Source organism: Cynocephalus volans, chromosome 4 (assembly GCF_027409185.1).
Source record: "Cynocephalus volans isolate mCynVol1 chromosome 4, mCynVol1.pri, whole genome shotgun sequence".
Taxonomy (NCBI): domain Eukaryota; kingdom Metazoa; phylum Chordata; class Mammalia; order Dermoptera; family Cynocephalidae; genus Cynocephalus; species Cynocephalus volans.
Genome location: NC_084463.1, coordinates 144,941,988 through 144,963,032, shown reverse-complemented (window position 1 = coordinate 144,963,032; position 21,045 = coordinate 144,941,988). Strand labels below are relative to the sequence as shown.

The window sequence follows — 21,045 nt, the reverse complement described above, 5'->3', positions numbered from 1 at the left end:
TTTTAGCTGTGTCTCAGTATATGGTTCGTTAATATTGCTTTTCCCCTGTATGTCTGGTATTAATGTCTGAACAGTAGATTTTAACTAGAAACCATTTCAAATCTTTATCTTTATATGACAGTCGCTATTCTCCTAGGATTCCACAGCATATGCCTGGTTCTGGGGACTACTCAAGTTTCTGAGCAGTTTGTGGTGTGAAACAGATCATGCCCTCTCCCACTTACTTGTGCTCTCGATTTTCCATTAGTGGGTTCCCCTGAACTTCAGAACAAAAGTCTGGAATCTTTTATTTTTTCAATCTCAGGATCTAGAGGAAAACAGCATGGCTGGGACAGTAGGGCAGAATGTCTTTTTGAATGTCTTACAGGATCTTGTTACTAAAATTTTTGTCAGACCTGCTTTTAGCAAAATCGAGGTGCAGTTTTTATGAACTTCTCAGTCATCTCATAAGTAACTACCACCACGTGCGTTAGGAATTGCTGACATTTTGTTCTTACTCAAAAAAACCCAGTCCCTTTACAGAAACCAAGTCAGCTGGATGCTTTATCTCAATGTTATAAGTCCCCAAATAAACAACATTTCCCTTGGACCTAGTTGTGGAACACCTATAAGATCATTAACCTGTTAAATTTTTCCTTCCTTCCAAAGTGAATATGAAATTGATAGGCAAGACTGAATGTTACATTCTGAAATCCATTTTCTGAGCTAACTTCACCTTTGACTTCAAAGCTCCAGGGGCTTCTTTGTTAGCCTTTGGAGCTTAGCCTTTCTGTGCCTGGGTAGATAGTTAATGTGGCAGTGATTGCAGTGAAGGTACACCATGCTTGGGGCCCAAGTGAGCCAGGCGTTGAAATAGAGAGTTCAACAGGCTTGGGGGTTTCTGTACCTTTCCTCTCTGGGAGTAGGCATGTTGGCCCCGACTGAGTCAACTGTGTAATGCTGTACCCTGAAATGTACAGGTGCTGATTTGACAAGAGCTTTTCACCCTTTAGAAGCTGGGCCCCCTAATGAGAATGTAGGCTCATGGAGCAATAATTCACGTGTAGGTGGCCTGTAAGAAAAGTTTTAACAAAAGAATTGGTTAAGAAGCTGATTTATTTTCTTGCTTTAACTCTCTTGTCATGTGCTGAGTGGGGGCGGAAGAGGAGGGGAGGGTGGGGAATGGTGCCGCTGAAAGCATTTATCTTCATTTCTGCCATCTCCCAGTGTTTATTACCCTGTGATCGACAGATGAGGAAAGCTGCCAGTCAAACCCACGTTCAGCACATTTCCATTTCCCTTCATTGCAGATTTTAGGCTTTTGAAAGCTGCATCCTCTTTGCAGCAATAAAGGTCGTTTCCCTCCTGCTGCTGGCAAGCCCAAGACCCTCTGGTCCAATTCCACTCACTTGTGCTTCCACCAAACAATAAAAGCTGCAGGAGTCTCAGCAATTTAAAGAGAAGTGATTGGTGAGAGCTATTCAGTGTTTGAGTCAGTCCATTCTCTTATCTTTCCCTCTCACCTCTTTCCCCCTCAGTCCTCCTGCCTTCTCCTCTCTCTCTGCCCATCCTTATGCTGTGAGGCATCCCTTTAAGCAGCTCCAATGTGTAACAATGAGAGGATGACAGCTTTCCTGGCTTCACCTAGGGATGCACCTAAGCCAGTGCCCTCTCAGCAGCAGAGGTTGCTGGGACCTAAACATAGGAAATGCCAGGTTGTGGGGATGTGTAAGTGGAGGTAGAGTCATTCTTAATACTCTTATCCTGCATGTCTTCTATCATAGGTAGAGGCTTTAGAGGCTTTGAGGAAATCCCTGCCTGGTAGGTGTGAACACTAGGTTGTTCTTTGTTTGTTTTTTCCTCTCTCTCTCTCTCTTCTCCCTGAATGCTGTGGAATGGTGTTCCTAATAATCTTTTAGTAGCATGTGTTCTTATGAGCGTATTTGTTTTTGTCTTAAATAATGTTTGTGGGTGTAAGAAAAGTAATGATATTCATTTCTTTGAAAATGGATGTTCTGCTTTCATAATTACTTGTTTCAATTACATCATTAGTGGAAGTGCAGGTAATTGCTTCATTAGGACATATGTATCAAGGAAGGGCAGGTCTACAAAATTGGGATAGAAATGGGCCTCAGCCTCTTCATCTACCTGCACAGGAGCATCTTAGTGTGACTGCAGAGATCTAGGAACTACCATTAATCACCCTGCTAGCAGCTAACATTAATCCTGGGCTTTATTGTGATGGGAAGAAGGAGTGAGGACCCAGTAAAAAGCAGCTTACTGCCTTTGTTTGGGGGTGGTAATGCATTGCTGAACTCTGGGTGACACTTGCGCATTCAAATCAATGTGATTGAATCATTGGGGATTGTTGAATTAGGAAGCAAAGTAGTCTAATGGCATCCCTGCTACCTATAGGTTTTCTGAGGCTCAAAAGATCTGATGGCGTGAGTCTTATCCCATTTGACCTCTTTCACTCGCTTTTTAAGGGAGACTAGCCATGCCAGACCTAGAGGTTACATTCTCCCATCAGACCTAACTACTTTCCTGTAGATTTAAATATAAGTCCTATTTTATGCCATGTCTATAAATGACTGTGTGTGCAAGCTGCCTAGTTATGGATCTCCTCTTTCAAGGCATATGTTAAAAGTTAATACCAATACTATATGATTCCACATATATGAAATATCTAAAGTAGTCAAATTCATATAAATAGAAAGTATAGTGGTGGTTACCAGGGACTGGGGGGAGAGGCAAAAGGGGAGTTGTTTAATGGGTATAGCATTTCAGATTTGCAAGATGAAAAGTTCTGGAGATCTGTTTCAAACAATGTGGAAATACTTTACCAAACTGTACACTTAATATGGTTAAGATGGGAACTTTTATGTTATGTGCTTTTTACTATAATAAAAATAATAAAAAAGCTAATACCAGGTTCTTTGTACCACTTACTCTGGATAGGAAAATCTATTCACTGCTGTGCCCTAATGAACATCAGGTTAATTTTTTCCCCTCTTGGCCTGTTACAGATTTTACTCTGCTGTGGCCACTTAATCCTGGCTTGAATTTTTTGAGAAAATTTTTTATGAAGTTGTGATATGTAGAAATATTTGATAACTGTTTCTTTTCCTTTCTTTTTACACTGTCTATACTTCAGGCCTTACTGATTTCCTTGTTGAACTCTCAGACTTGAGAACTCAAATTGTTTTGGTGGCTTCACCCAGTGCCTTTGGCCTCAATACTGTCTGTCTCAGGTCCATCCCTAGCGTTTATGACTTATGTATAGAGTAATATTACCCTTCTTCTTTGGAGCAGGAGCTTTGGAGCCTTTAGGAGTTTATTGAATATAAAATTATGTTGATTTAGGGGCCTAATTCCTACAAAGAACACATGTAGCCATTGAAGTCTGTATTTACAAAGTATTTACCCTTTAATTTGTGTTAAATATATTTCAAACATATTATATATATAGTGATTGATCTCAACATCAGACTAAGTTACCAGTGGTGCGGTTATTAAATACCCTTTAAATCTGATAGACGGATAAATGCCTTACTCAGAACATTTCCTATGCCAGAACTGTAAACACCTATGTGGTGCCTGTTTGGGATTTTATTTTTAGTTTTTTATAGAAAATGATGTTCCCTAATACTTCTTATCTTTTATTTTGGCCTCAGGATAAAGTGAAGACTCAGTTTCATCTATAGATAATCTTTGTGGGCTGGCTGGTTAGTTCACTTGGGAGAGCACGGTGCTGTCAACACTAGGGTCAAGGGTTTAGATCCCCTTACCGGCCAACTGGCCAAAAAAAAAAAAAAGTTGGCCTTTGAAATTCTACTTTTTCCTTCCAAAGGAATAATTCTGTTTCCCTCAAGTACCTTTATGATTGCTGGATTTCCATGCAATGTATGTCTGTAAAATAAAAACCATTATCAAATTATCATATGAACCTATGGTTCAGTTATAAATATACAATGAAATATTATTCAGCCATAAAAAGTAATGAAGTACTGATACATGCTATAGCACAGATGAGCCTTGAAAGCATTATGCTAAGTGAAAGAAGCCAGACACAAAAGGCCACTTACTGTATGATTCCATTTTCCATTATATGAAATGTCCAGGAGAAGCAAAACCACTATATAATGAGAAAAACTAGATTAATGATTGCCTAGGGCCAGGGAGGGGGGAGTAGGTTAGAACTGAGGGGAGTGACTGCTAATGGGTACTGTATTTTGGGGAGAGGATGAAAATGCCCTGAAATTAAATCATAGGGGTGATTGTTGTCAAATCAATTTGGTAATGGTTACACAACTGTGTGAATATACTAATTTATCTCAATAAAGCTGTAACTTTAAACAAACAAATACACACACACACACACAGAGCCATTTTCCTTCTCAATGTCAGGACCATAAATGGGAACAAGAGAAACTTGGTTTCCTTCCCCTGGAGGAAGTCTTGTTATTGGCTATCAGGAATTCTTTCCCGGTCCCCAGTTTTTTAAAGACTGCATTTGAATGAAGCTTTCTGGAAAGAAGATTAAATGTTCTTCCTAGGATGCTATTCAATATATACTTAAAGAGGAAGGATGATTTTCATGTCCTAATAATTCTGTGCTGTGTTGCCCTAAGAAAAATTATTTTTCATAAAGAGAAGCCAGTTATTTACGAGCTCAGACAATCCATAAGAAAATAAATTTTAAATAACCAAACATAAAAATGTACATAAGGCATTGGGAGGCACTAGGAGAAAAAGCCAATAAACAAATGAAAAGATGCTCATCAAAACTCTAAATTATTAAAGAAATAGATTACCTTTTTTTAACTTACAACTGACTGAAATTTATATTGAATAGTGGTTTTTTAAGTAACAGCCTTATTGAGATAAAATTCACACCATACAGTTTGCCTACTTAAAGTATACAATTCAGTGGTTTTTAGTATATGCACAGAGTTGTGCAACCATCACTGCTATCTGTATATTGCAGAACATTTTTATCACTTCCTTAAAAACGCCATCACTTCCCATTTCCCCTTTTCCTCCTTGCCTCTCTGAAACCCTAGACAACCACTAATCCACGTTTTGTTTCTTTAGCTTTGCCTACTCTAGACATTTCATGTAAATGTAATCATTTAATATGTGATCTTTTTTTTTTTAAAAAACAAATCCAATTTGTTTGGAAATATGTGGTCTTTTTTAAACTGACTTTCTAAGAAGAATTTTGAAAAGTTGATAAGTTGTTCAGATGGACCTGCCCAGTCCTGGTCTCAGTTCTACTGACCAGTTAGCAAGCTGTTTCTTAGCGCCATATAACAACCAACCAGAAAGGTAGTAATTGTGTTTCCAGGCTGAGTGTTTGTGCTTCCAGCCCTGTTCTTATTTCATCTTCCCATAGCAGCACAGTCAAAGATGGCCATTCTGAATTACGCGGTTTCAAATGAAAGAGATTTTGTAGGACTGAAATGTAATTTAATCCTTTCCTTCTTTGCAACTTGCCCTTTTTTACCTTCCCCAAATTAGCTTTTCTGATAGATTTGCTAATGATTCCCATTGTTCGGCATTTTCACTGAACTGTTGAATCATACTTTTTATTTCCCTGCTCCTAGAACAGATCTTGGAGGGAGGCTAAGAAGCTGTTTTGGAAAAGGGTTCCTAAGACTGTCAGACTTGGTAGAGCTCACTTGTCATGTGACCATCATGACGATTATGATTTTATCCCTAGACACAGTCCTGAAGCTTTTGGCCTACAAGTTGAAGACCTGACTCAGAAAATGAGACTTGGCACCTTGGTTTTTGCCTTTGTTGTTCCCTGATAGTTGGCCAGGATTACTGGGTTTAAGCTGCTTTCCCCCCCTTGTTTTGTCTCTCATCAGAATAATCCTTATTTATTCTTTTGCTTTGAGGCTCCAGGGGGAGGAATTCTGAGGTTGTATGATACAAGTGGAACTGCCATAACTGACAGTGTTCTTATAGGCTGTTTCTGCTGGCTCTCAGGACGTGAATGAAAGTCTTGGGCTCTTTTTTTTTTTTTTTTGAAATAGATTTTTTAAAAGAGGACTTTTGGATTTATAGAAAAATTGAGTAGAAAGTACAGAGAGTTCCCATATACTCCTTCCTCCCACACTCACAGCCTCCCCCACCATCTGCATCCTGCACTGGTGGGATACATTTGCTATAATTGGTACAATTGGTGAACCAACATAGACACGTCATTATTACCCAAAGTCTATAATTTACATTAAGGTTCATTCTTTGTGTTGTAAGTTTCACTGGTTTTGGCAAATGTATGATGATATGTATCCACCATTGTAGTCTCATACAAAATAACTTAACTGCCAAAAAAACTTGTGTTCCACCTATTTATCCCTCTCTCCCCCCAAGCTCCTACCAAACATTGATCTTTTTTCTGTCTCCATAGTTTTGCTTTTTCCAGAACGTCATATGGTTAGAATCATACAATATATAGCCTTTGGCTTCTTTGCTTAGTAATATACACTTAAAGTTTCTCCGTGCTTTTTGTGGCTTGATAGCACATTTCTTTTTAGCACTGAATAATATTCCATTGTATAGATGTACCACAGTTTATCCATTCTCCCATTGAAGGACATCTTGATTGCTTCTGAGTTTTGGCAATTATGAATAAAGCTGCTTTAAACATCTATGTGTAGGTTTTTGTGTGGATATAAGTTTTCAACTCATTTGGGTAAATACCAAGGAGTATGATACCGGATCATATGGTAACAGTATATTTTGTTTTGCAAGAAACTGCCAAACTGTCTTCCAGAGTAGATCTGCCATATTGCATTCCTGCCAGCAATGAATGAGAGTTCCTGTTGCTCCACATCTTTGCCAGCATTTGGTGTTATCAGTGTTTTGGATTTTAGCCATTCTGATACATGGGTAGTGGTTTCTTGTTGTTTTAGTTTACAATTCTCTAATGACTATGATGTTGAGCATCTTTTCATATGCATATTTGCCATCTATATATCTTCTTCTTCTCCTTCCTCCTCCTCCTCCCCCTCCCCCTCCTTTCTTTTTTTTAATCTCCTCTTCTTTGGTGAGGTATCGGTCGGGATACTTTTTACACATAAGGAAATTGGAGTTAGGAGAGTTTATACAAAGTCACATTATAGTTGTTAGTGGCAGGAAGTATCAAAGTCTGGTCCATTTGACTCTTAAGTCTATAATCTCTGAGATCTAACAAAAAATAAGCCATAAGATCCCAGTTCAAGCCAGACTCTAATCCATGGCAGAGATGGTGTAGAGCTAGGTAGGGCTAGGTCTCACAGCCCCCTCGAGCCCATTGTCCAGACTGGGTCACAAACCCTTCACACTCAGGTCTACGAGCTAGGTAGTAGGAAAAGGTCCTTGCTGCTGTGGGTGAAGAAATACTGGCTTTATTCAGAGCTAGGAGCAGTCGACCTAATATGGCTTCCCGGACAGCCCTCTAGAAGCTTCGCGCATCTGCGACGTTAGTCCTTTTTACTCAAGTCCATAATCCAAAAAAAATCCCGGGATGCACATGCGCAATCACATTAGACACTAACAAGGAGCAGCCGTGCGCACGTGCGTGCCCACCTCGGATGCTTGGCAAGGCTCCGAACATCCAAGGGGCCCTGACCATTTTCCTTATGTTTTCCCGACAAATGGAAAACTGAAGTTTGCTAAGGAACATTTGTATAATGCTGCGCCTATGATTAGTTTCTTTCCATTGTCAGCATCACTAGCAGTTTTGGTGCCTTTAGCAGTGGTGCTTTCTGCTTGTTTTTGTTTTGGCGGCTGGCCAATAACGGGGATCTGAACCCGTGACCTTGGTGTTATAAGGCAGCTGCTAACTGAGCCAACCGGCAGCTGTAGTAGTGGTGCTTTTAAGAGCACCTATCTTGGAGTTAAGATGTAGGCTATGCTTTTTCTGCCTCCGAAGCCGCTGTGGCACCCGTGAAAAAGCTTGTGGCCAAGGGGGGCAAAAACAAAGAATCAAGTATTGAAGTTCACCCTTGACTGCACCCACCCTGTAGAAGATGGAATCATGGATGCTGCCAGTTTTGAGCAGTTTCTCCAAGTGAATGGAAAAGCTGGGAATCTCTGTGGAGGGGTTGTAACCATTGAAAGGAGCAAGAGCAAGATCACTGTGGCTTCTGAGATGCCTTTTTCCAAAAGGTATTTGAAATATCTCACCAAACAATATTTGAAGAAAAATAATCTACGTGATTGGTTGTGCATAGTCGCTAACAGCAAGGAGAGTTACGAATTACGTTACTTCCAGATTAACCAGGATGAAGAAGGGGAGGAAGATAAGGATTAAAACTCATTTATCTGGAATATTTTGTAGGAGTTCTTGAATAAAACTTGGGAACCGAGGGGGAAAAAAAGATGTAGGCTATGTTTGTCTGGCTTAGAGATTCTCATCCAGAGATGATTTTTATCCTCAGGGGACATTCGGCAATGTCTGGAGACACTTGTACTTGTCACAACTGGGTGGAGAGGGGTGCTGCTGGCATCTAGTAGGTGGAGATGCCTGGGATGCTGTTAAACATCCTACAGGGCACAAGATCCCACCCCACCCTCTAGACAAAGAATTATTTGGCCCCAAATATCAATAGTGAAAAATCTGAGAAACCCTGAGTCTAGCTCGCTCCATTCTGTTATTACATGGGAGAACCTTGAGGCCTTAGAAATCCCTCAGCTGTCTGTCAGGATTTGATTTCCAAGGCTAAGTGCCTCTTATATAAATACTTTGTAGTTCAGTCCATCAATTTGCTCTGGCACATTTCCTATACCTTCAGCTTAGTGGCCAAATGTCTGCTAATGGTTGGGGTTTTTTAATAGGGTGACACTTTTTCTTCCCGATGTTTTCGAGAGACAGGTTCAGTTGGCCTGCAGTTCTTGCAGAAGAGAACCTGGTGACAATACTCTAATCTGTTGCTGGCATCTTTAGTTCCCTAATCTGTGTTTACATGGCACTGAAAACTGGCTCTCCCTGGAGCCGGGTTCTGTTCCTCCTCAGTACTCTGGCACCATTGGCAGAGAACACCTCCCTAGTCTCTTCCACACAGAGCAACCCTACATGTTTATTTTATTGCACAGCTGTTCTCCAGAAGATGTTTCTTGAGACATGGACTGTACAGGATGCCCCTGGAGCTGGGAATTGGAGTCTTAATCACTTGTGTTCCCAGTTGCATATCCACAGCACTTGAAAAACATCTGGTATTATTCCTTAACTGTTTTCCTATTTGTAGTTCTTATCCCCTCCCCCAGAATAAGCTCCCAGAATATGAGGTTTGTTGCTTCAATTTATTTCTAATCTCTCTTAGCAACTAGCATTTCATTCATCATATGCTGAGAAAGGCAACTTACCTTCTTCCATTTTGGATGTACTTTTCTGTTAAAAGTTGGAGGAAATAAGGAACTACCGTAATTTGAGAGAGACTAGTGGTCAAAGGGAGATGTCAAACCATCTAGATATAGATAAGCAAGCCTGGGAAACAATTCAGAAGCTCTGTGGAATTGAGCCTGGGTCAGAATGAAATAATTCTTTCCAGGGAAGTGGTAGACCTTATAACTAAAAAATGATTTTCAATATTAAAGAGGCTTAGAAAAATCAAGTTCCTTTTAAGAAAGTCCTACAGTTATTTTATCCTCTATGTGACCCAGAGTTTCAGCAAAAGTTCCCAAATCAGATGTAATAAAGGAGAATTTTCTGTGGTTAAAGCAAGGTATATGTTTACCTCATCTGAATGGTATGCCACAGGGCTCTCAAAAGGGATTTGAGATTGGTGAGCTCATTGACAACACCCCCAAATGCTGTCTTTCTCAGGCCTTCAGGGAGATCATGACTGGGACTATGTCTTTGAATCTGCAATATCTTAAAGAATGTGTTGTTTGGGGAGTATTGGTTTATCTAGAACAGTGTTTCTCAACCTTTATTTCATTAATGTCCATCTTAGGAACCTTCCCAGACCATTTTTTTCCTAATTGTTTCCCCCTCCCATGAAGTGTTAATATTGTGGATATAATGTGTATCTATTTATATTCTCTGGTGCTTTGGAGGGGAACAAATGATTGTACTGTCTAAGGTTTTGTAGTTTTTTTTGCCCACATGAACCAATTTTCATTCTCATGGGGGCAATATTGCCCATGTTGGGAATGCATAATCTAGAAATATCATGATCTTGGAAATGAGCTGTTATTTGTACCTTTTCCTACAAATTGAAACTAGGACAAAGACAAAGATTATCAATGAACTAGTGTTGAAAAGAGTCTCCAGTGGCCTGCAGCCAGGGGAAAAAAGTACTTTTCCCACATTTAATGGCTTGTGTGGAGGACATTTTCTCTCTGAACAATCTCTTGATCATTTGAGGAAAGAATGGGAAACCCCAAGAGTAGCAGAGCAATAAGTGCAGTTCTCTAAAAGAACAAATACAGATCACAAGATGCTTTTGCAGTGATTTGCTGAGGAGGAAGACTATGTGATACTGAAGAATCTGCGTATAAAATTGTCCATTGTTCCAAGGCTAGTTAGCTCTAACAAGTTCAGTTTCTCAAAGTAAGAGTTGATTTGCAGCAGAGAATACCATTTAGGTTATCTAGCATTCAAGACTGTACTGTTCTCCTAAGAGGGTTTGGCTCTGTTTGATCAGAAGGGTGGTTGTGTATGAAATGCGCCTCAGAAGGAGGAGGAAGAAATGACATGTTCATGTAAATGAAATACAACTGCAAATTAAAGTGTCACCCTGTTTAAAAAAAAAAAAATCCATTTTTTATTTAATTGGTTACCAAGGAAAAAATGTCATACAGAAGTGTTTTTCTCAGGGAAGGTTCAACCATGAGATGTTACAATCGATTCCAGGCAGAGAGAGAGAGAGAGAGTGAGTGTGTGAGTGTGTGTGTGTGTGTGTGTGTGTGTGTGTGTTAAAGGTTGCCTTAATAAAAATATTCTGATGCCACAAAGCTAGGCTAATAAATTTCTGCCTTGTTACATGCCAGGGGTCCAGAAGAGATTAACAGATATTACCTCATTTGTTCTTTACTGTCTCTATCCAGTCAGCTGAGTGCTAGCTGCCTCTTCCCTGGAGGAACCTCCTTCTGAGATGTTTTATTAGGAAGAAGGTTACGTACAAAGGAGAAGATACTTTCTCCCAAGAAGCACTGCTTACTACCAAGACATCCAGTGACTGAAGTGTTACTAGCTTTTCCATGTTAATGATGTCCTTTCATTTTTCACTTTTCTTTTCCCACATTTTTATGAAAACTCATCTGTCTCTTTAGATTGTGAGCCTACCAGACAGGGTACCTTATTGCCACATTATTGGCACTAAATGAATGTTGAGTAATAATGGGAGGGGCTGATGAATGAGATTATATTTCCATGTAGAATTGTTCCTTGAGAAACATGTTGGGTTTCTCTTTGAGACAAAGACTTGCCAGATGGGACTTGTCAGCTTTCTTCAGCCTTACTTGTGGTCCTTCCTCTTCTCCCTCTCCTTCTGATCCCAATATTGTTTTATGTTACACAATGGAAACACATAGATGTATAATGTGCTCTCTTTGTCTTCTTTCTCATCAGGGGCGGTGATCGGTGATGGACAGTCTGCTGTGGCCAGTAACATTGCCAATACTACCTACCGGCTCCAGTGGTGGGACTTCACTAAGTTTGATCTCCCAGAAATCAGTAATGGTAAGCCGACGTAGAACTGGGGTTACTAGGGAGGGGATGAAGCCAGAACTTAAAAACTCATGTAGTCCTGGATTTTTCATCATCTCGTTGAGCAGATGATGGCCACGTGCCATTTCTGCAGCTCTTCTGGAACCCTCAGTTAAGCAATTCAGCAAACATGTCTTGACTCCCCACCCTGAGGAGTGAAAAGTGTTAGGTACAAAGGTGGACACAAAAATGGATGTCTCTGCCCTGAGGAGTTTGTGAAATTTGGCTGAAGTCTGAAAGTTTAGGTGGAACTGAAAGGAAGAGAAAGGGAAGAGAGTGTAGGAACTGAGAGCTAGGCAACAGCTCTCTGAGGAAAGGCAATAGTGATGTTAAACTCATTGATTTATCCAGATCGGAATGGACTGAAGTAATGGTATGGTTGATATCTGATTTACACACGTGTCTGTCTGACAGTTCAGTTTCTTTGCTTCTAGGAAAGCCCGCAATCCCATTTTCAGTTGATGCAGTTGGAATCACAATATTTTATTTACATTGTTGATTGTACATATCTGTGGGGTACAGAGTTGACTATCAACCTGTGTGCAATATGTGGTGCTCAAATCAGAATAACTAGTATATTCAAAAATATACAATGTAATTGTTTTTTGTGGCCCTTTACCAATTCCTCTCTTATCCCCTGCCCCCTCTCCTTTTCCCCACCTCTGGTAACCTCAGTTCTCTCCTTTTGAAAGTTCAACCTATTATTGTGGAATCACAACATTTTAGACATTTCATTTTACTTTCGATCTTATGAAGGACTCTCTCTTACACGTTCCTGAGAAATGGTAGTGCAGCCTCTGCTTTAATACTTCTGATGATATGGGCTGGCCTGTAGCTCACTCGGGAGAGTGTGGTGCTGATAACACCAAGGCCATGGGTTCAGATCCCACATAGGGATGGCCAGTTGGCTCACTGGGTGAGTGTGGTGCTGACAACACCAAGTCAAGGGTTAAGATCCCCTTACTGGTCATCTTTTTAAGAAAAAAAAAAAATTCGATGATAGGCCACAAGATGGGCCTAACCATCACTGCTAAATTTCTGTTAAAATGTTCTTTCTTATACTGAGCCACCATTTCCCTTGTTGTCACTTCCTTCTATCGCTCCTAGTTCTCCCTCTGAATCTCCATGGAATAAATCTAATGATGCCTCTTTCAAGTGACAGTCCTCCAACTATTTGAAGATAAGGTACTATTTCCCTTTAAATCTCTCTTTTCAGGCCAAACTTCCTTAGATTTCTTTTACTGATCTGGTTTTCAAATCCTTGGCAGTTCTGCTCATCTTCCCTATTAACTTTGGAGGGGCCAGAACAGAATAGAAAACTCTACATGTGAGCTGTTGAGTACATAGTACAATGGTGCTTTGGACATTATTACTTCTACCTTAGATTTCGGCAGCTTTTTCTGAAGCTGCTACTGTGTTTGCAGTCACTAAAAATTCCTTGATATTGTTATTAAGCCAGGATTCAACCATCCTGTACTTACTTGTGCAGCTTGACTCTTTTAAAAAACAAAGGAAGTTTGTATTTGTTTCTTTTTATTTTTTTTGGCAACTGGCTGGTAAGGGGATCTGAACCATTGACTATGGTGTTATCAGCACCACATTCTAACCAAGTGAGCTAACAGGCCAGCCCTGTATTTGTTTGTATTACATTTTATTTTAGTTTTTACTGCAGTTCCTAGTTCCTGCCTCTCAAAATCTTTTCTTTGTTGGGGGTGGGGGGAGCCTGGTCAGTACAGGGAACCAAATCCTTGACCTTGGTGTTACAAGGCTGCTTTCTAACCAACTGAGCTATCAATGTCTTTTTTTTTCTGACTGGTAAGGGGATCGCAACATTCAGCACGGTGCTGTCTGCACCATGCTCAGCCAGTGAGCGCATCAGCTGTCCCTATATAGGATCCAAACCCGTGGCCTCGGCGCTATCAGCGCTGCACTCTCCTGCGTGAGCCACAGGGCCAGCCCTTCAACATCTTTTTGAACTTTGATGTAGTCTTTCTCTCTCAATCTTACATAGTCTACTAATTTGATAAACATGCTTTCTCTGTCTTCCTTCAGATTATTAGTAGTAATGGTGAATCAGAACATTGCACCAAGGCTTGTGTTATGTTACTGTGTACATTCTCTGTGTTGATTTTGGTTTATGAATTAGCACCACCCTGGGCTTGGTTGTTCACATCTGAGGCCCATATTTATAGGGTATTATAAGAGTTTGTCAGATGCCTTAAAATAATTAAGATATTCTCTCTCTGGAACATTTCCTGATATGCCGGTCTTGGTATCTTTATTAGACAAGGAAAATGAATAATTTTTCATGTCCTATTCTTAGTGAAACCTCAGTAGCAATCATCCATTTCTTTCTGAGTGCTTATAAGCCACATGTCCAATAATCAGTTCTTTAACTTTACTGGGAATCAACTGCAAACTACCATTTTCCTTATTGAAAACCAAGTTTGCTTGTTCATCTCTTGATTTCTGGCCTAGATTTTGTCAGCCATAGTTTATTTAGTTATTTTTTTCTTTATTTTGTCACTTTATTATAATCTGAAATAGGTAATACATTCACTGTTCAAAAAATTTTTAACTATAAAAGGATATACAGTAAGAAAACTTCCAGCCACCACTGCTCCTCCCCATAGGCAATCACTTATTGGCAGTTTCTTGCATATCTTTTCACAGATATTGTATGTATATACAAGCAAATGCAAATTTGTTTTTCCTGAATGGTAGCATGCTATACATATTTTTCCTCACTTTGCTTTCTTTTTTTTTCTTTTTTTTTTTTTTTTAAATGATTGATGAGTGAACAAATGAGGGTTCTCTTATTTTATTTTATTTATTTTATTTTTTATTTTTTTGTCCTTTTCGTGACCGGCACTCAGCCGGTGAATGCACCGGCCAGTCCTATATAGGATCCGAACCCGCGGCGGGAGCGTTGCAGCGCTCCCAGCGCCGCACTCTACCAAGTGCGCCACGGGCTCGGCCCTCACTTTGCTTTCTTTACTTTACAGTATATCTCAGTGATTATTCTGTATCAGTATATAAAGGGTTTACTTGTTCTTTTTATATGGCTGCCTAGTATTCTGTTATACACCGTACCGTAATATTTAACCAATCTGCTGTTGAGGGACTTTTAAGTTGCTTTCAGTCCTTTGTTCTGCAAACCGTACTGCAGTTTGTCATTTTGCACATATGCAAGTATATCTCTAGAATATATTCTTAGAAACAGAATTACAAGGAAGAAGAGTGTATACATTTGTAATTTTGGTAGCTGTTGCTATACTACTTTCTGTACAGGTTGTACCAATTTATATTCCCACCTGCAGTTCAAGAAAGTGCTTGATTCCCTAAACTCTTGCTGATAGAATGTATTATGAAATTTTGGGATATTTTCAAATCTGATAGATAAAAAGTAGTATGTGGGTATTTTAAATTTGCATTTCTCATGTTACAAATGAGGTTGTGTGCCTCTTCGTATTTGTAGCCATTTTTTTTTTTTTTTTAAAAATATGGAACGCTTCACGAATTTGCGTGTCATCCTTGCGCAGGGGCCATGCTAATCTTCTCTGTATCGTTCCAATTTTAGTATATGTGCTGCCGAAGCGAGCACTTTGTAGCCATTTATGCTGCCTTTTCTTGACCTGTCCATGTGCTTAACCTATTTTTCTATTATGTTACTGATCTTTTCATTAGTAATTCTAGAGGAGCTCTTTATAAATCAGAAAATTAACTTATAATAGGAGTTTCCTACTTGTCATTTGTCTTTTGACTTTGCTGAAGGTTATTTTTGTTATAGAACTTATTTTAAGTAGTCAAAATTATACAACTTTCCTTTTATGGTTTCTAGGTTTTGTGTCATTGTTAGGAACATCATTTAGGACTTTTATGTTTTAGTTTTTTATATTTAAATCTTTGATTCACTAGGAAATTCACCTTAGTTCCAAATAAGCTAAGTGTGATCCAGCTTTTCCCCCAGATGGCTATTCACTTGTCCCAACCAATTAATAATCCATTTGTCTCCGTTGATTTGGGATGTCTTTTTCATCGTATTATTAATTTCCTGTGTTGAACTGTCTATTCTGTTCCAGTGATCTGAGAGTTTCACATGGGTTTGATTTTTGAGGCTTTATGTTTTAGAATCTGGTAGGACTAGTCTCCTGTTGTTATTTTTGTTATCCAAATTTTCCTGTCTGCTCTTGTATTTTTATTTTTCTGTACGGACATTAAACCACCTTTTAGTACTCCCTCCCAAAAGATCTTAGTATAATTATTGCAATTGCATTAAATTTATAAATTAACTTAAGGAAATTTAATGTGTTTTTGATATCTTATCTCAGAACATGGTATGATTTTTAGTTTCTCCAAGTCTCTCTTGTATTCTTAAGAATATTTTTAAGTCTTTCTCATACAGGCCCTATACATTTCTTAAGTTTATTGATATGTTTATTTTTAAAAAAATCCTACTATCTTACTGCATTTTTTTACTGATTATAGTAGTTAGTTAAATCTCATAGATTTTCTAGGCATGTCATCTGGAAATAATAGTGATAATTTTAACTTCTCCATTCCAACTTTCACATCCGAGATTTCTTTCTCAGTCTTAGTACATTGGCTGTTACTATAAGAACAGTGTTTAAAAAAAAATCGTGTTAATAGTGGGCATCTTCATATTTTTCTTGTCTTTAGTGGAAAGCTCTCCTCCCCCATTAAACATATTGTTGGCTTTTGACTTGAACAAGAACTAGTTTAGTATTTTATTTTATTATTTACTTTTTGGTAGCTAGGAGTTTAGCATTTTAAAGAGGTATTTGCCTGTCTCTATCTTATTGATAGTTTTTATCATGAATGTGTACTGAACTTATTCATGCCTTTTCAACATCTAAGAGGATGATCACATGTTTTTTCTTCTCCTTAGATCTAATAATATGATCAATTATGTTTATAGATTGTATATTATTGAACCCATTCTTAGATTCCTTGGATAAACCCAAACTGGTCATGGTGTATTTTTTAATGTTAAATTCCTTTAATATAGATTACTAATAATTTACTTAGAATTTTTTTCATTGATATATTCATAAGTGGGATGGATCTGTGATTTTCTTTTTTATAATAAAAGGATCTGTGGGTTTGATGTCAATGTTGCGCTTGTGTTATAAATAATTTGGAAGGTTTTCTTTTCTTTCTCTGAAACAGTTTACATAGTAACTGGAACAGTATCGGAATTACTTACACTTTTTGTACTTTAAAGGTCTGGCTGGGCCTGATGCTTTTTTTCCTTCCTGCAAACATAGGGAGAGGAGTTCTTTGATAACTTTCTCTGTCAAATGAAACTAGTTAAGTACATGAACTCTTGAGCTACACTGTCCAGGTTCAAATCTCAGCCCAGCCACCTTCTAGCAAGCAGTGTTACCTTGGTCACTTTGGTCACTTAATATCTCTACGCCTTAGTTTCCTTGTCTATCAAATGAGGATTGTAATACCGTGAACCTCATAAGATTGTTAATGAGAATTAAATGAGTTAATACATGTCAAGCACTCTGAACAATACCTTGCACTTACCATATAGTAAGTGATCAGTAAGTGTTAGCTATTTTACTGTCTTTTTCTTAGAAATTGTGTCACGGAGCTCCAGTGGCGCAATCGGTTAGCGCGCGGTACTTATACAGAAATTGTGTCACGATTCTTTCAGAGTGTGGCCATAATTCTCAAGTGACCTGCTGCCACTTTCAGTACTCTGAGATACGAATTTTCCATCTATGGAAAATGGTTTTCATTTAAATGAGCTAGTTGCTCCCTTAACCTGTTGCCTCAATTGTTATGGTCTTCTAATCCTTCTTTTTTTTTTTTTTCTTCTTCTAATCCTTCTTAAGCATGTTGTTTCTATCCAGTTTAAGATCGTTTTCCTTTGTAGAAAAACAAAAACAAAAAATTTCAGAATACAAGCATTGAATATGTTGCTAGCATAGTTTATAAGGCCTTTTTGGTTCTTAACATTTTTTTTCAAGCCTGAATGCATACAGACTACAGTTTCCTGTCTTTCTCCTTTAGATTTGATGTTAGTTCTGTGTTCCTTCTTCCATCTTTTGAACGTGGCTCTTGTAAAGCCTGAGCTGAGCAGAGAGCATCATGTGTAACCAGATTGACTCATTTAGTTTTGGCTCACTCTTCTCCCCCATTTAAATCATTTGTGTTATTAGAATTCTGCTTTTAAGGGCTGACCCATGGCTCACTTGGGAGAGTATGGTGCTGATAACACCAAGGCCATGGGTTCAGATCCCTGTATAGAGATGACTGGTTAGCTCACTTGGGTGAGCATGGTGCTAACAACACCAGTCAAGGGTTAAGATCCCCATACCGGTCATCTTTAAAAAAAAAAAAAAAAAAAAAAAAAAGGAATTCTGCTTTTTAAAAGTGCTCTATGCACAACCTAGTAACACCAAGGTCAAGGGTTTGGATCCCTGTATCGGCCAGCAACAAAAAAAAATAAGTAAAATTAAAGTGCTCTATTTTTCTTGGTGTTTTAACCTTAGGAAAAACCTGAATCATCTAAGAAGAATTTAGAACACATGTATCTGATAATAGCCAATGTGTTTCTTTATTGGTCCAAATAAAGTCTAGTTACAGTTTTGATCTTCACTCTTGGTAGATTCATTTGTGAGTAGAGTAAGTTGGGAATCTGTTTTGCTGTAAGACTCATTTCTGAAAGTCACCTACTTCCCAGTGGAGAGTAACCTTTGGCTTTGGAACAACCTGTGCTTAGGAGCTGCTAATCCTCAGTTTCACTCGGGTTCAGCAGCCACCAAGTTGCTGATTATCTAACTTATCTGAATTGCATTTAACCCTTTTCTGGAATTAGGGTAAAGATTCTTGTCACAGATGCAGGATTTATGTATTTATGTATTATGATTATCGTTAAGAGTTTAAAAGTTTGTGAATAGGCTTCATATATGCAGATAATTTGGGGGTGGGGTACGTCTGGCCAGTACAGGAATCCAATCCCTTGACCTTGGTGTTATAACACTGTTCTCTAACCAACTGAGCTTATTGGCCAGCCTTGTGTAGATAATTTTGTAACTGCTTTCATGAAAAAAGTAGCACATTAGATTCATTGTGATTTTTTTTGTGGGGGGGGATAGGGATGGGCTGCTGGCCAGTACAGAGATCTGAACCCTTGACATTGGTGTTATATGATTCACTGTGATTTTTAAGAATAAACTCTTACTGGGTAAATGGAATTGGTCACTAAGGTATTCTACCAGCGCAGTCCTTAAGAAACCCAGAGGATGAGTTGGGTGGGGCAGATGGTACCACAGGAAATGCAGTGACTGCCTTTAGGGAGTGCTTATAGTGTCATCTGGATCTCTGTGCAGGTCTTATTCTGAAATCTGAGGGGCTCAGAGATAGCCAAGAGGAAAATTTCCTGCTGATTTAAACCCCCTTGGGTTTTCCAAATTGGTATCTAATGCATTTGCAGAAGCACTGCAACTGCTAATAGCTCCCATGGCCTCATCTGGCCAGCCAGCAACAGGCTACAAATTGATCTTTGTACAAGGTGTTTGTTTATAATTTATGGATCTGATAGGAAGGCAGAGCCATCTGCTCCTTCAGGCATCAGTATTTCTAACCCCTCCCATTCCCTGCTAGGGCATTTTCACTTGGAAATCATTTCTAATTGGGAGAAGATTACATTGCAGAGTCCGGAACATGGATTCCTGCTGTCTCCTATATCGTTTTTTCTCCCCCTGGAGCTGTTCCCTGAAACTCTTAAGCAGTTTTGATTTGAAGATCCTTTCTTTCCTAACCTTTATTTTCATTCTTAGCTGACCAACTTAACTGCCCCATCATCCTTTCCAATATGTTTTGCCTTTAAGTGAAATCCTGTTTGCTAGAGCTACAGCTCAGGGATCAAGAACTGTTTGGTAAGTGTGGTGCCAGATTAGCAGCATCAGAGACACCTGGGAATTCGTTAGAAATGCAAATTCTCAGGCCCTGCCTGAGCAGTCTGTGTTTCTAATAAGGCTTCTAGGAGATTCTGATACAATTTGGCTAAAATTTGTGAACTGCTGTGATATGCAAGGTATGGAGCACAACAAAGATTTCTAGTGGTATGTAAGCTGTCAGTGTCTTAGGCTCTACCTCACCTTTTCCTCTCTACCTGCTATGCTATCATTTAGTCCAAAAAGGATGAGTTGTCCTTCGGCATTAGTACATTATTTTCCTATGGCCCAAGCAAACAAGTAATAGAGATCTAAGAAATCTCTCCCTGTATAAATTAACTCATCAAAATTTCAGCCTTATGAGAGGAAGCTGCACAAGTCAGTTGAAGCAGTGATCACTCACCTTTGTAACTGAACATTTCCACTTCCGCGTGGGAAATTAATAGACGACAGGCAGCAAATGTAAGTTAGTAGTTGGAGCTTTGAAATAAAAATGAAATAGTAAACACACTACCCAGTGCTCGCTGAAATGAAGCTACCAGATCACTCTGTGCCTACCACATCCCCTTCATTAGGGTAGAAGTGAAGCCCTAGATCACTAGCTGCAAAATTTCAGAAACTGAATATGCTGCTGGAGAAGCTGTTATAATTTTCAGCATTCTTTTTTCATTTGTCATTTGCATATCTCTGAGCTCATTGAAGTAACAGGGAGAAGTTATGAAATTGGAGCCGGGGAAGGGGGCAAAATTTGGGAGATGGCCATTTACTTGGAATCATAGTATAATACAAACACAAACACAGTAGCCTGGATTCGAGGCTGACAAAATGGTTTTTGTCTATATGCCCAGTTTTTCAATGGCTTAGAGCCAAGCTTTCCAGAGGAAGGAAAAGCTTACTTGTGCTCTCCTCCTTACCCCTCATCCCAGTAAGTGGTGAAATGCTTTTTTTATGTTGGTGGTGAGTTTTCAGGGTCATTGTAGGCTTCTGTCTGTTTAACCAAAATACATATTAATGCACATGACCTGGATCTATGTAACAACAAGATAGAAAATCCTACTTTGATAAAATACCCACCATGCATGTTTGAGACATTAAATGTGGGTAAAATGGTAACCGTGCAAAGCTGTCTTAAAATCCATAGGGTCCTATCTCCTTCCCTATTTATTTTCATGTCCTACTAATATTTATGCTTTCTTTATTGTCTTTCCCTGCCTTCGGTGGTTAGAGTCTAATTGCTAGTTTCTTTTTATCTTTCTGAGGGTTGTTCCAACCTCAAAATTAGAAAACAAAGATGGACTCACTCCTGAAGCTTCCCCCAGTTCCTTTTGTTCTATATCCCCAACAGGAATCATGTGTCAATCAGAGAAGAAGGGGGAGATTGTCATTTTTTTGGCAAGGGACTTGGGACCCTGAGTAAGGAGCAGACGG

At 39.0% G+C, this 21,045-nt stretch overlaps 1 protein-coding gene, 1 non-coding gene and 1 pseudogene across 8 annotated transcripts in view; 2 read left to right on the top strand and 1 right to left on the bottom strand.

Annotated features, from left to right (window-relative positions):
- The window catches only part of AMBRA1 (autophagy and beclin 1 regulator 1), a 165,324-nt gene that overhangs the window by 110,307 nt on the left and 33,972 nt on the right, over window positions 1-21,045 (top strand). For all 7 annotated transcript variants that reach the window (XM_063094030.1, XM_063094035.1, XM_063094034.1 and 4 more), the window contains one exon: window positions 11,546-11,656. In XM_063094030.1, coding sequence (XP_062950100.1) covers window positions 11,546-11,656 — 111 coding nt within the window. The remainder of the gene's footprint in view (window positions 1-11,545; window positions 11,657-21,045) is intronic.
- LOC134375037 (large ribosomal subunit protein eL22-like) lies at window positions 7,496-8,291 on the top strand (annotated as a pseudogene).
- LOC134377400 (U6 spliceosomal RNA) lies at window positions 15,181-15,287 on the bottom strand. Its single transcript, XR_010023448.1, has one exon. It is a non-coding gene; the product is annotated as a U6 spliceosomal RNA (small nuclear RNA).